Here is a 12,325-nt window from a genome sequence, read left to right as displayed (position 1 = left end):
AGCCAAGTGTACTATTGTTTAATTCTTTTTACTTTCCATGACTAATTCTACAGCAGAAGTGTCCAACACCCACCATGTAAGCCAAATCGAGCACGAGTTAAGAATGGTTTTGCCATTTAAAACAATCCTTAACTGATAAAAACGTCAAAGATGGGAAAGCTGGGCATGGTGATGTGAGGCTCAGCACTTAGGTGGCAGAGGCTGGTGCATTTCTTAGTTCAAGGCCAGCCTGGTCTACAAAGTAAACTCCAGGACAGCACATAGAGAACAGGCAAACACATCAAACGGTGACATATACACACATACATCACCAACAGAGTCTTGTAGCAGTCCCCAGCTGGCCCTCTCAAGGACATAACTAATGAGCCACAATGCATAAAGAGGCCCTGGCAGTTCAAGCAGACTTTGCTGTTGGCTTTGTGTGGCAAGATGGGGCTTTGCTACACAGGCCAGACTGGCTCTCCCCTGGAGTGTGAAGTATTTACAGGCAAACTCCTACAGGCCTACCTGCTTTCTTGGAAACATGTTTTAGCAGTTTATTTCGATGTGCTTATGTTTCCTTCAGCAAGATCTCACCAAATAGCTCTAGTGAGTCTAGAACTCACCCTGTAGTCAGGACAGCCTCGAATGTGCAGGCATCCTCAGGCCCTAGCATCCAGAGTGTGGGGAGATAGGCAGGCACCACCACAGCCTGCTGTGCTGTGGCTCTATCCTACTGTGTAGCAGTTGAACCCCAAAGAGTCTGTGAACTTTTCACCAACCATCTGCCAGTAGCCGTGAGAAATAAGTAATTGGAGACTGTGACTGATAAAAAGCTGTTTACTGTCTGACAAAGTCAAGCTCACAAAGAAATTTCCTTGAGTTTAATAAAGATGCTAAAAATGTTACTTTTTAAGTAGTTAACTTTTTTTTTTTTACAAAGTTCTGTACATAAAATAAATATACAGAAGCAAACCCCATCAACTGTGTACATCAGTAATCCTCACTGGTGGGCTCACCATTTATAAGGAAGACATCATTCAACGCATCCTGTCACAGAGACCACCCTGTCTGTCATCAAGGACTTCTGCCCCAAAGGGCCATCACTGGGCCTCCTCGATGAAGTCTGAGAAACAGCAAGAAGCCTCCAACCTACTGACTAGCAAGTGGCCACAAAACCAATAGCTGTCTCGTCTAGAGTGTGGCCTAGTGGCAATGTCTATGACCAAAGCCCTTAAAATATGAGGTGTTCAGAACAGAAATCAGCCCTACCTCTCCTTGGCCAGTCACTGTGAAAGTGTGCGTAAGGCAATTGAGTTGAGGGTTAAGGGTTCACCTTGCTAATGTCAAAGCGACACTAACAAGAGTCTTAGCTTCATCCACCAGATGATGGGCCCCTGCGTCCAGGTCTCCAGGAGCAGGTTCCACCCCCTTCACCTGTCAGAGGGTTATAACCTGGAAATGAAAAGGAAACAGAACCACTTCAATGGCTGGAAATCTGGGAACATCCTATATTAAAACTGTAACCACAAATCTAGCATGTAAATTGCAAATTATAGATTCCCTCCTCACGGCCATTTCTAAGGGACTTTAGCTATTACATAAAAATAAGGTGGGTGAGGACAGTAGTGCAGCCTTCAATCCAAGTACTTGGGAGGCACGGAAAACATCAGTAGGAAATTACTCAAGATAGCTCTAAGATCCAATTATATAAAGACTCGAGTCACCCTATATCAAAAGATGTATACGTTCAAATAAAGGCTACTGACGCTGCAGAAAACTTCTGGATGTGGGTCTCACACCTGTAGGCCCACTCAGGAGGTTGAGGATAGACCATCTTGGCTGGATAAGGTCAGCCTTAACTACACAACGATTTCCAAAACAAACTGGGCTAGGTTTGAGACCTTGTCTCAAAAACAAAACATTTGAGAGGGTGTGATGGTCCAGGCCAATAGTTGAGCACTGGGAGGTGGAGGCAAGAGGAGCAGCAGGTCAAGGTCACCTTGGCTACATATGGAGCTGGAGGACAGAACAGGCCGAAGACCTTGTCTCAAAACCAAGTCAGCAACAGAAACCATACCCGACAACCAGGATGGAACTTTCTACTTCTGGGAGTCAGAACTGGGTCACCTACATCCCTTTTCCATCTCTCCCTCCCACATCAGCTCCTCAGCCAACCAAGATGGATAACTGGGTCTTTGCCAAACAGCCCCGTCTCCAGAGCCAGCCAGCCCTTCTGTGAGCTGGTTCTTTCCTCGCTCACTGTGAAACCTTGCCTTGAGCCTTAGTTTCCTCCTCTGCAAAGCCAGGCTATGTGGGTTGGCCCTAGCTCAGGGCTGCTGGACAGCACAGGGGCCATGCACGAACTTTACATGTCTGGTGTTTCCTTTTCCACAATGTCCACTGTGTATTCAGTATCTGAGAACTTTCAAGTTCCCGCCCTTCCTTCTGCAGTGTCCCTGAGCTCTGCAGGGCAGTAGGGGAGATTCCTAACACGCCAGGTTCTGCTGCCTCAAACTCAGCTCGAACCACAAAAGACTGCTGATTCCTCCTTGTGTGTATTCCATCTTCCTGAGAGATGTGAAATCCCTCAGGGACAAACAGAAGACGCGCTGCTATGGTGTCACCTGGGGAGTCCAGTCAGACACACAGAAAAAAGCTGAGTCAACGTCTGTCCACGCCCTGAGAAAGTTACACTCGCAGGAAGAGGGCAGCACCACCAGGAAGACAGCGTCTCCCCCATCATCCTAGCTGCTTAGGCACTCCGCAGCTGCTTCCCTCATACTGAGAGTCCTACACTTGGGACTCAAGTGACTTTAGAGACAGAATCTCAGTGTAGCCTAGGGTGGCCTCCACTTGAGCAATCCCTCTGCTTCAGCTTCCCAAGTGCTAGGATTCATGCATACATCACATGCTCTCTCTCAGCTGGAGAATCTTACTTTTAAAGGGAAATATAGAGCTGGGAGGATGGCTGCTCAGTGGGTAAAAGGACTTGAGCAAGCACAAGGACCTGAGTGGAAATCCCAGCACCCACGTGTAGAGTCAGGCACAGAAACACACACTCTTGCAACCCCAGTACTGTAGGGCTAGAAACAGGACTGCTGTGGCTTTCCAGATGCCACACTAGCTCCAGCATGAGGGAGACCCCGCCTCAAGGGAATACTGTGGAAACTGGTGGAACAAGAGACATTGTAATGTCCTTCTCTGGCCTCTGTGTAGAAGCATGGGCACGCACAGTGCACACACACCACACACACAGAGCACAGATAAAAAGACAATATGTTTTGTAAGTGTTGAAAATCCTAGATGTTTCTTTCACATTGCTAAGTTCTTACCACCTCCCCGTAAAGGCTTTTTGTCAGATTTTCCTTTGGGGATGACCGATGAAGTAGAAGGTCCAGGACCATCTTCTTCCTGTTTGAACAAACATAGGCTTAAGAGTCAATAAATTCTACTTGGGGCTACAATATGCTATGTTCTGGGTTCAGTTTGCAAAGCCACAAAACCACTCCAAACGCCAGTACTCTACATGACTAAGTATTGCCTCCTCCGGTTACCTGAGGCCTTCCTGAGTTTCTTTTGTAACTTCTGCCTTCTTGCATGCTGTCCCACATTTCAATCTTCTGTCTCCTTTTCTCTTCTTCAAGCTAAGAAAGAACCACACACAATGAGCCAGGCAGTGATAGTGTGCATCTTTGATCCTAGCACTTGGAGGCAGAGGCAGGAGGATCTCTGAGTTTGAGGCCAGCCTGGTCTACAGAGTGAGTTCCAGAGAGGACAACCAGGGCTGTTACACAAAGAAATCCTGTCTCAAAACACAGACGCGCGCGCGCGCACACACACACACACACACACACACACACACACACACACACACACACACACACACACACACAGGAGAGAGAGAGAGAGAGAGAGAGAGAGAGAGAGAGAGAGAGAGAAAGAGAGAACGATATACAAGAAAGCACACATAGGATGCATCCACAAGCTCCTATTATTCTCAAAAAAGTGCTCATTTTAAGAAATCTTAATTCAAACATCTTCCAAAGCAAGTCTTCACTTCCATCTCTTAAACAGCAAGCACACTGCTGCAGAAAGCTGGGCACTGTGGTATGCACCTGCAATCCTGGCCCTCGGGAAGATGAGAGATGACTAAGTTCAATGCCACCCTGGCCTACACAGTGAGACCCAGTCTCAAAAATGACCTGGAATGAGTGGGTGTGGCTGGGTTTTATCACCTGAGTGGCACCTGGCTGTGCCTCAGGCACTGGATCATAGGACAACAGATTTCTAAGTGCACTGGAAAGTTAAGCAGTGTGGAAACCTAAGGGGAGATGAATCCCAACAGAAAACCTACACTCCCTAATGAGCGCCCAAGAAAAACACATGGTCTTTGCTCTGCTCCCTGTCCCATGGACCGTAGGCCTTTTTGCAAGCAACCAAGTGTCTCAGTGGACATGGACGGCAGTGGTTTGCCTGATCCCATTTCCAGCGCCGTCCATTCTGCACTATTAAACTGTGATAGATAAGGACATGTGACAAGATTCCTTAAAAGCATATATTCTGCAGATCTCCCATAGCATGTACATCTCTTGCTAAATCTGCCCTTCAAGCTTCCATTGCTTATAAAAACAGAAAGTTAAGAAAAATAGCAAATACCTCTTAACATAATGGTTGCTTTCTATCGCTAGCTACATCAAGAAGCCGGGTGGTAGTGGTGGCAGTAGCAGCCCACACCTTTAATCCCAGCACTTGGGAGACAGAGACAGGTGATCTCTGTGGGTTTGAGGATAGCCTGGTCAACAGAGTGAGTTCTAAGACTGCCAGAACTATACAGAGAAACCCAGTCTTGAAAGAAACCAATCAACCAAACAAACAATAAAAAATACCCCAAAACAAGCAAGAAAAAGAATGTACGGTATAACTGAGTCGGGCCTGGTGATACACGCCTGTGATCCCAGAATCCCCAGCTCTAGGGAAGCACAGGCAAACTTCTAGGCTAGCCAGGGCTACATGAGACCATGCCTCAAAAAACAAAAACAAAAACAACAAACAAAACAACAACAAAACAACCAAAACATATCCAATCCATCTTAACAAAACCAAAATCAGAGGGAAGAGGGGTGTGCAGGATGGCTCAGCAGGCAGATTGCTTGCTGAATAAGCCGGATGACCTGTGTGAGCCCCAGAACTCATGGTAGAAGGAAAGAATGGCCCTGTAAGCTGTCCTCTGACCCCCCATAGCGTACCATGGCATACATGTGACTGCACTCACACAAACTTAATAAATAAATAAACATCCCAAGTAGATGTACAGCAGATAAATTCTAGCATTACCTATGAGAACTCTAAGCTAACTATGAGCCAGGCAGATAGGATAAACGTTAAAAAAAATGCACATACTATTTCCATTTCTATGGAGAGGGACTCACACAATATGCTCATAAAATATTAGATAAAATAGATCTGTGAAAATACCTAAAATAATTAGTATTACATGGGCTATTGAGGCAGCAGGTAAGAAGCAGGGACAGTGGAGACTTACTCCACAGAACGGACTTCTATACCACATGTTTCTAATTATGAACTTTAACATCAGTAGCAAACACTTCAGGCCGGTGACTGAGAGTTTGGACAATGAACTTCCACTGAAGGCTGCTACTGGAAGAAGCGTTAGGAGGGAGGGTGTATGCTTGGCTTGTGTCTTGTTATGTCCTTTCCTTCTGAGTCCCAGCCAAGCTAGGCAGACCAGATCCAAAGAGATGACCAGGCAAAAATAAGAGAAGCTGCAACCTACAGCAGAAAGGCACATGTCCTTGGACACCTCAGTAACGCAACTAAGACTATAATAAAAGGACTAAATCCTCTGGTGCCTCAAAGCTGACAGAGGGTTCTTTCTGTGGGGATGAGACAGGCTCTGGAAACTTCTGGACTGAAACTAGAAGGCAGTCATTTCAGTGAGAGATCAGCTCAATGCTGGTGTCAAGTGTGAGCTGAATGAAATGTCACCAGACTCTTGCACTTGAATGTTTGGTCTCCAGCTGGCGGCAGGCAAGGTTTGGGAACGTCGTGGAACCTTTGGGAAGGGCAGCCTTGCTGGAGAAAGCATGTGGATTTTGAGGACTTATAGCCCGGCTCTATTTCCTATCCTCTCTGCTGCTTGTATGAGGATGAAGAGCATCAGTCTGCTTCCTGCTGCCATGACAGACTGCATCCTCCCCCGGGACTGTACACCAAAATAAACCCTGTCTCCCCAGCTGCTTTTGCCATTCCATCATAGCAACAGAAAAGAGCCACCACCTGATACAACAGTCTCCTCCCATGAGAAACCTGGCTGACCTGGCAGTTCTTATTCCTTCACCTCCACCAGCACAGTCTCCATCCAGGCCCTACGCTACCCTTTCTTGGGTCTTCTGAAACCCGCTGCAGTGTGCTCGACCACCCTAAACCAGGTAATATGCGATACGAAACTGCAAACAAAACTCAATACGAAGCCTGTAATGCCAGCACTCAGCATCACAAGGTGTCCAGGCACGGGGGAGACAGGCTGGCATCTACCCTGGCTCCAGTGCCCTGTGACCCGGGCACACAGTTTTGTTGAACAAGGCTGTTATAAGAAAACACCTGAAGGCAAGACAAACAAGAGATACACTTTTCTTCAAGCGTTTCTCTCTTGACAATTCAAAACTGCACAAAGCAAGCATGCTGGCCAACAGTAAACTAAATGAAATAATTCCTGATATCCACCCAAGACAAGTACTCACTCGCTCCCATACACACACCACCCTCATGTGCCATGTGAATTTCACTGTCATAATGTATTCACACAGCTGTTCCTAACTGCATATTTTTCTCTGTATCACCAATGTAAACACAGTAGACTCTAAAATGCATCTTGAATTTAATGAGACACGACCCTGCTCTGAGCTTGCAAGTAATATCAAGGGCAAAAGTGTGGATCAGCAGTAGAGACCTTGCTTAGCATGCTCAAGGTCCTGAAAAAACAAAGACAAGACCCAACAAATTTATTAAGTCAACCCAGCTCATACCTGTCTTAGTTTTTCCTTATGTTTTTCAACTTGGGCATTCAGATCTTCCTGCATTCTCAAACGAGCAGCTGCTAAAGCCTCTTGTCGCTTAACAACAACATCAGGCTCTAAAATAGAGAAACAGTTAGGTATGAGTTCGTATGAAATAGCCTATATAGAGAGCTTCAAATGTCAGGAAAACACAACAAAGTAGCCCGTTTTTACTCATAGCAGAGCACTGAGCTCTCTGATGGCCGCCATGGTGAGATTCCACTGTACAAATGGTCATCTCATTGACACCTGATCTTTAGGTTGACCAGCATTCCACAGCAAAGCAGAAGGCTTTGTATCTTTATCTATTTATCCATCCCTGATTAGCCCAGGTCTACGAGAAGAGGTGCAAGATTCTTGTTCCTACAAAGCAAAGTCCTTTCAACCAGAATTAAGACTCTGAATGTCCCAGTTTAACTTACTTTTGGTTGAGACAAGGTCCTGTATAACTTCGACTGACCTCAAACTCACTATGTATCCCAGAATGTCCTTGAACTCCTGATCCTCCTGCATCTACCTCCCAGTGGGGGGCTATGAAAGCCTGCCACCATACCCAGTTTTATTTGGTACTGGAGATCAAATGCTATGTCTTGTGTTTGCTAGTTAAGCACTCTACAAACCGAGTCACAGTCCCAGCTTACTTTTAAAAAAATAATTAAAAAACAAAACAAAACAACAAAAACAACAACAACAACAACAACAAAAACAAAAACAAAAAAAAAACCAGGGCCTCATATGTAGCTCTGGCTGACCTGGAACTCTCTATGCAGACTGGGCTGACCCCAAATCCATACAGCTCTGTCTTCCTCGGCCCCCTGTATTAAAGGTGTGCCCCACACCCAGACCTAGTTAACTTTTCTACCTAGTTGTAAATCAAGGCTTTCCACCCCAGTCTCAGTAGTATAGAGTCAGATGAACGGTGCTCTGTATTTAAGCCCCATGCAACATAAAACAATATTTCTTTAGGACACACTCACAGGAGTGTAGCTTCTAAACAGAATGGCTGCCCTTTGAGATTTCTTTAAACCACCAAATGATAAGTGGAAATCAGGTCCGATGAGGTTGGTGAAAAATCAAAATGAAATGCATGTAAACCTAACACTGGAGTGTGTGTATGGGGGAGGCCGCACAGCTATTGGAATATGGAAGGAAGGAAGGAAGGAAGGAAGGAAGGAAGGAAGGAAGGAAGGAAGGGAGGAGGGAGGAGGGAGGGAGGAAGGGAGGGAAGAAAGGAGGAAGGAAGGAAAACACAAGAGCCACTAAATGGCACAGCCATATCCAATGAGAGCAGTTAAAAGTCATAAAGCCAATGCAACTGTTTGACAAATATCTAGCAAGGCTGAGTGATACAATGGCTGTCATGTGGCTTTCCACTTCTGGTCTTCATCTCCATGTGTTGTAATGCTGGGGGGCTTTTAATATTTGGACAGCTTGGGGATATGGATTGATGGGAAATTTATCAATCTTTTATGCTTTCCCCCAGGGGTACAGCTTCTAAGCTTTCCCAGAAAGTCCTGAGCACGCCACCCCTCCCACTCTTAGGGAGATGTCCTTATCTGACCCTACCTGAGGGTCTTCCTTATGCCTGGAGGTTGTGTCTCAAATAAAAATAACAGAAACTTCCTTGTGAGGCTCCGGCTCCAAGGTACTCTTGGGTCACCTGCCCCTGTATTTACTCAGGAACAGGATGATTAGAACAAGGTAAACTTAGGAAGATAAACAAGATTCAGTGGGCTAGAGAAGTTGGCAGATCAGGTTATAAGGCTCTTCTTCCTATCCACTTAGGCGGATACGTGGCCCATAAGACTGGGGGGCATATATAGTATACCCCACCCCCCACCCCAGAAAAAGATACAACAGCAAAGTTAAATTGGCTGGAGTTATCTCTGCCCTACACAGGGTCTTACACTGATGGACAAGGAATGAGGTATTCCGACCTCCCTTAGAAAAGTTAGCTTGTGCAGGGCCACTGTGGTGTCCTGGGACCAAGGAACAAAAGCATACCAAGATTAGACATATAAACGAATTCCACAAATATAAAAACATTGTATTATGTCCAAAATTGAATACTAACTGTAGCAGCTTTGACCTGAAGATTTTCCTTGGGCCTAATGACAGTTAGCACTCTGACCACCAAAAGTTGATAATAAACTGCTCAGGGCATGACAATTTGCCCAGGCTGGTTTGGAGATTTTTCGGTCTTGTCTAGTGCCCTGGAAACCACAAGAGCTTCCAGCCTGAGAACGAGCTGTCATGCTCTGGCAAAGTGTGCCTCTAGATTCTTAAAGAATGGGTTATGAGGTTGATGAGGGAAAATGATTGAGGGAAACGATAACTCTGTTCTGTCACAGTTTATTGATGAAGACTAAACTTATGACCATGAGGAAGTTAAAATACATGTTGGGGACAAAAATATAATCTATGTTTTTGGAACAACACGAAATCAATCCCTCCCTACTGAGTTCTATATAAATAAAGAAGCACCCCACTTCCAGTCAGTCAGGCTGCAAGATTCCGAGGATTCCGGTGCCTGAATCCCTCCTCCCTTACCACTCCTGATTTCATCCACCGGACCTGGCCATCTCCAAGAACTGGCTCCCAGCAGCTAAACATGATGTGCATCCATCGGGGAATCTTTGCATCTCAATAAAATCTTTCAAAACTCAAACTTGAAGGCATATTTTGGCACCACCCACTAAGTAAACGACAGGCGCCTTCTTTTCTATCACATGATACTAACCCAGAACAGCCTCAGCTTGGTCCAGCTGCCTCTGCCTTAAAGCCCTCAGTCGCAGGGAGAGCTTCTGGATGACAATGTAGAGAAGGACGCAGCTGAAGAGGATGTACCAGCCATAGCTGGCCAGCAGGGAGCCCACTGAAAAAAGAAACCAGTTTCAGAAACGGAAAATAGCACTTTTTCCCCCTTCATTAATACTCTACAAAAATAATCGTAGCTCCTTCCTTCAGAACCATCACGATCTAGCTGAGGAAATGGACTCCTAAAGTAGTGAATCGCTGGGTACAGAAACTTCTCAACTACAAGGGGACTAGGGAGTAGCCCAGAGGGTGCAGAGCACAGCTGCTAGGTCCTGAAGAACTAAGGGGGGTCGTGTCTATCTGATTCAGGAAAGGAAAGGCCATCCAGACTCCATGAGTTTAACTTTGTTAAGGCGTGAGACAGCAGTGTGTTGGGGCCAGGCAGAACGAAAGGCCGGGCGGAGGACTCCACTGCAAAAGGAAGATGTTAAAAGGACTCCAGTGAACCAAGCCCGTGAGCGCCGGCCCAACTAGGGCGACTTCGAGAAAGCTGAGCTCGGGCCCAGCCAGCAGGCCCGGTCAGCCCACGGCATTAACGCCAAGCTTCCTGGAGGCCGACCCACCGAGCATGGCGGCGCCCGCCACCTCTCACCTGTGACGTGCAGGAATCGCAGGCTCTCGGTCTCCAGCGCCGGCCTCGCGGACAGAGGTTCCTCCCCGCGATCCATGGCTGCGGCCGCCAACGACTAGCCCTTCACTCGGTTCTGCGCTTCCGGTTCTGCCCTATGTACACGTGGCGCCCCCGGCCGTGGCAGTACTGACCTATCGCCGCTCGACCTTCCTCGACGATCGACCAATCACAGAGGGGGTGTGACCAGAGGGTGGGGCTGGACGACGCCCAGGCGGAAGCGCGTTTGACTTGGGGGAGGAGTTTGCAGCATTTTTTTTTTCTTTACAGACCTTGTACTTGATACTGATTGGACACTGAGGCCTATGCGATTTGAAGCCTCCAGGAGATGTGATTTCGTCTCACCCTTGTCTCAAGGCCACGGAGGGGTTTGCAGCATAGACCCTCTCCAATCGTGTGTAAAGCGATCTACTTAAGGGAAGGAATTAATGTAGTAATGACTCCAACATGTTTAGAATCATGTGTCACATTACCACAGTTTTTGTAATGGTTCCCTGCAACATATTAGGGACACAATAAAGAAGATTGCTGCGATTTGAAATGGAACTGATGGAATCAAATTTCCAAGGTGAGGTCAATCAATGGGATTAAGAAAGGTGAGTACTTTATTTGTGGTGTTTAACGGTGGGACCTTTGGGAAACTATTATATGAGGTCAATGTGGAGTTCCCCAGGGAAAAGGAGACCAGATTTATATGCACCCCACCACGACACAACACAGCCAAAGGATATGATGGAATCTATATGGTGCTGCACCAAGCTTTTGAATCTCCAAAACGGAAATAAAACTCACTGTGTCATAAAAATTAGTCTGTCAAGAATCCTGTTACAGTAATACGTTTCTGAAGGACAGATGTTCATGGGACATGGGAGAGAAAAGCCTGGAACCACTTTACATTATCAACCACCTTGAAAATGGACTACTTTGATGACTGGATATTATGTTAAGGATATGAAGATAAGACATGAATTTGCTGAATTTTTAAAATTTTATGTTCTCACTGGTTTCCTCCTAGTGGTAAAAAATGATCATTCTGTTTAAAATTTTTGGGTATTGATGACTTCGACCCCACCTCTGAGCCACATCTCTGTTTGAATCTTCTCTTTGCTTAAGGTGATTTCTTTCTTTCTTTGGCTTTATCATACAAATGCAAGTGAAACATCTGGTAACCAGGGAGGAGGCTGCTCATTTTCCTGTTTATCCAGTCCCTTAACATCTGTAATCATGATGATGAAATAAGCAGTAACATTTAGTTTCATTAGAAGACAAGGTGGAGGGGAAATGTGGGGCAGTGGTGGCACATGCCTTCAAATTGGTCTCTGAGGCCAGCGTGATGCAGAGCTCAGGACAGTGAGGGCTACACAGAAAAACCTTGCCTTAAAAACCAACCAAGCTGGGAGGTGCTGGCTCATGCCTTTAATCCCAGAACACTGGTTAAGAGGGCTTAGTTTCATTAAAAGAGGAGGTGCTGGCTCATGCTTTTAATCCTAGCACTCAGGAGGCAGAGGTTGGTGGATCTCTGAGTTAGAGGCCAGGCCTGTCTACAGAGTGAGTTCCAGGACAGCCAAGGCTACACAGAGAAACCCTGTCTCAAAAAACCAAAACCAATAAAAAGGGAGGTGAGGGGATATGACCAAAGTGCATGGTACACAGATATGACAGTGTCATAATGAAATCATTATTTTACACAGTGAATGACCATAAAAAGCGATCTTTTCCATTTGGGACCTTGCCATCTAAAATGGAAACTAGCAGCAATTCAGAAAGATAACACATTAAAATATAGCAAGTAGGCGTAGGAATGTATCTCAATTGGCCAGGT

The 12,325-nt window shown here is 46.0% G+C and overlaps 1 protein-coding gene across 1 annotated transcript; it reads right to left on the bottom strand.

Annotated features, from left to right (window-relative positions):
- Positions 1–803: 803 nt before the first annotated feature.
- Selenos (selenoprotein S) lies at positions 804–10,571 on the bottom strand. The gene is made up of 6 exons (NM_173120.2): positions 10,468–10,571; positions 9,799–9,933; positions 7,029–7,135; positions 3,537–3,626; positions 3,315–3,393; positions 804–1,434 (listed from the first exon to the last, which is right to left on the bottom strand). Exons 1-6 carry the CDS (start codon positions 10,541–10,543, stop codon positions 1,349–1,351), a joined length of 573 nt encoding a protein of 190 aa, NP_775143.2. The 5' UTR covers positions 10,544–10,571; the 3' UTR covers positions 804–1,348.
- Between the last annotated feature and the right edge of the window lie 1,754 nt (positions 10,572–12,325).

Source organism: Rattus norvegicus, chromosome 1 (genome assembly GCF_036323735.1).
Source record: "Rattus norvegicus strain BN/NHsdMcwi chromosome 1, GRCr8, whole genome shotgun sequence".
NCBI classification, from domain to species: Eukaryota; Metazoa; Chordata; class Mammalia; order Rodentia; family Muridae; genus Rattus; species Rattus norvegicus.
Note: the sequence above shows the minus strand (reverse complement) of the source record. Positions and strands in the feature narration are given on the sequence as shown.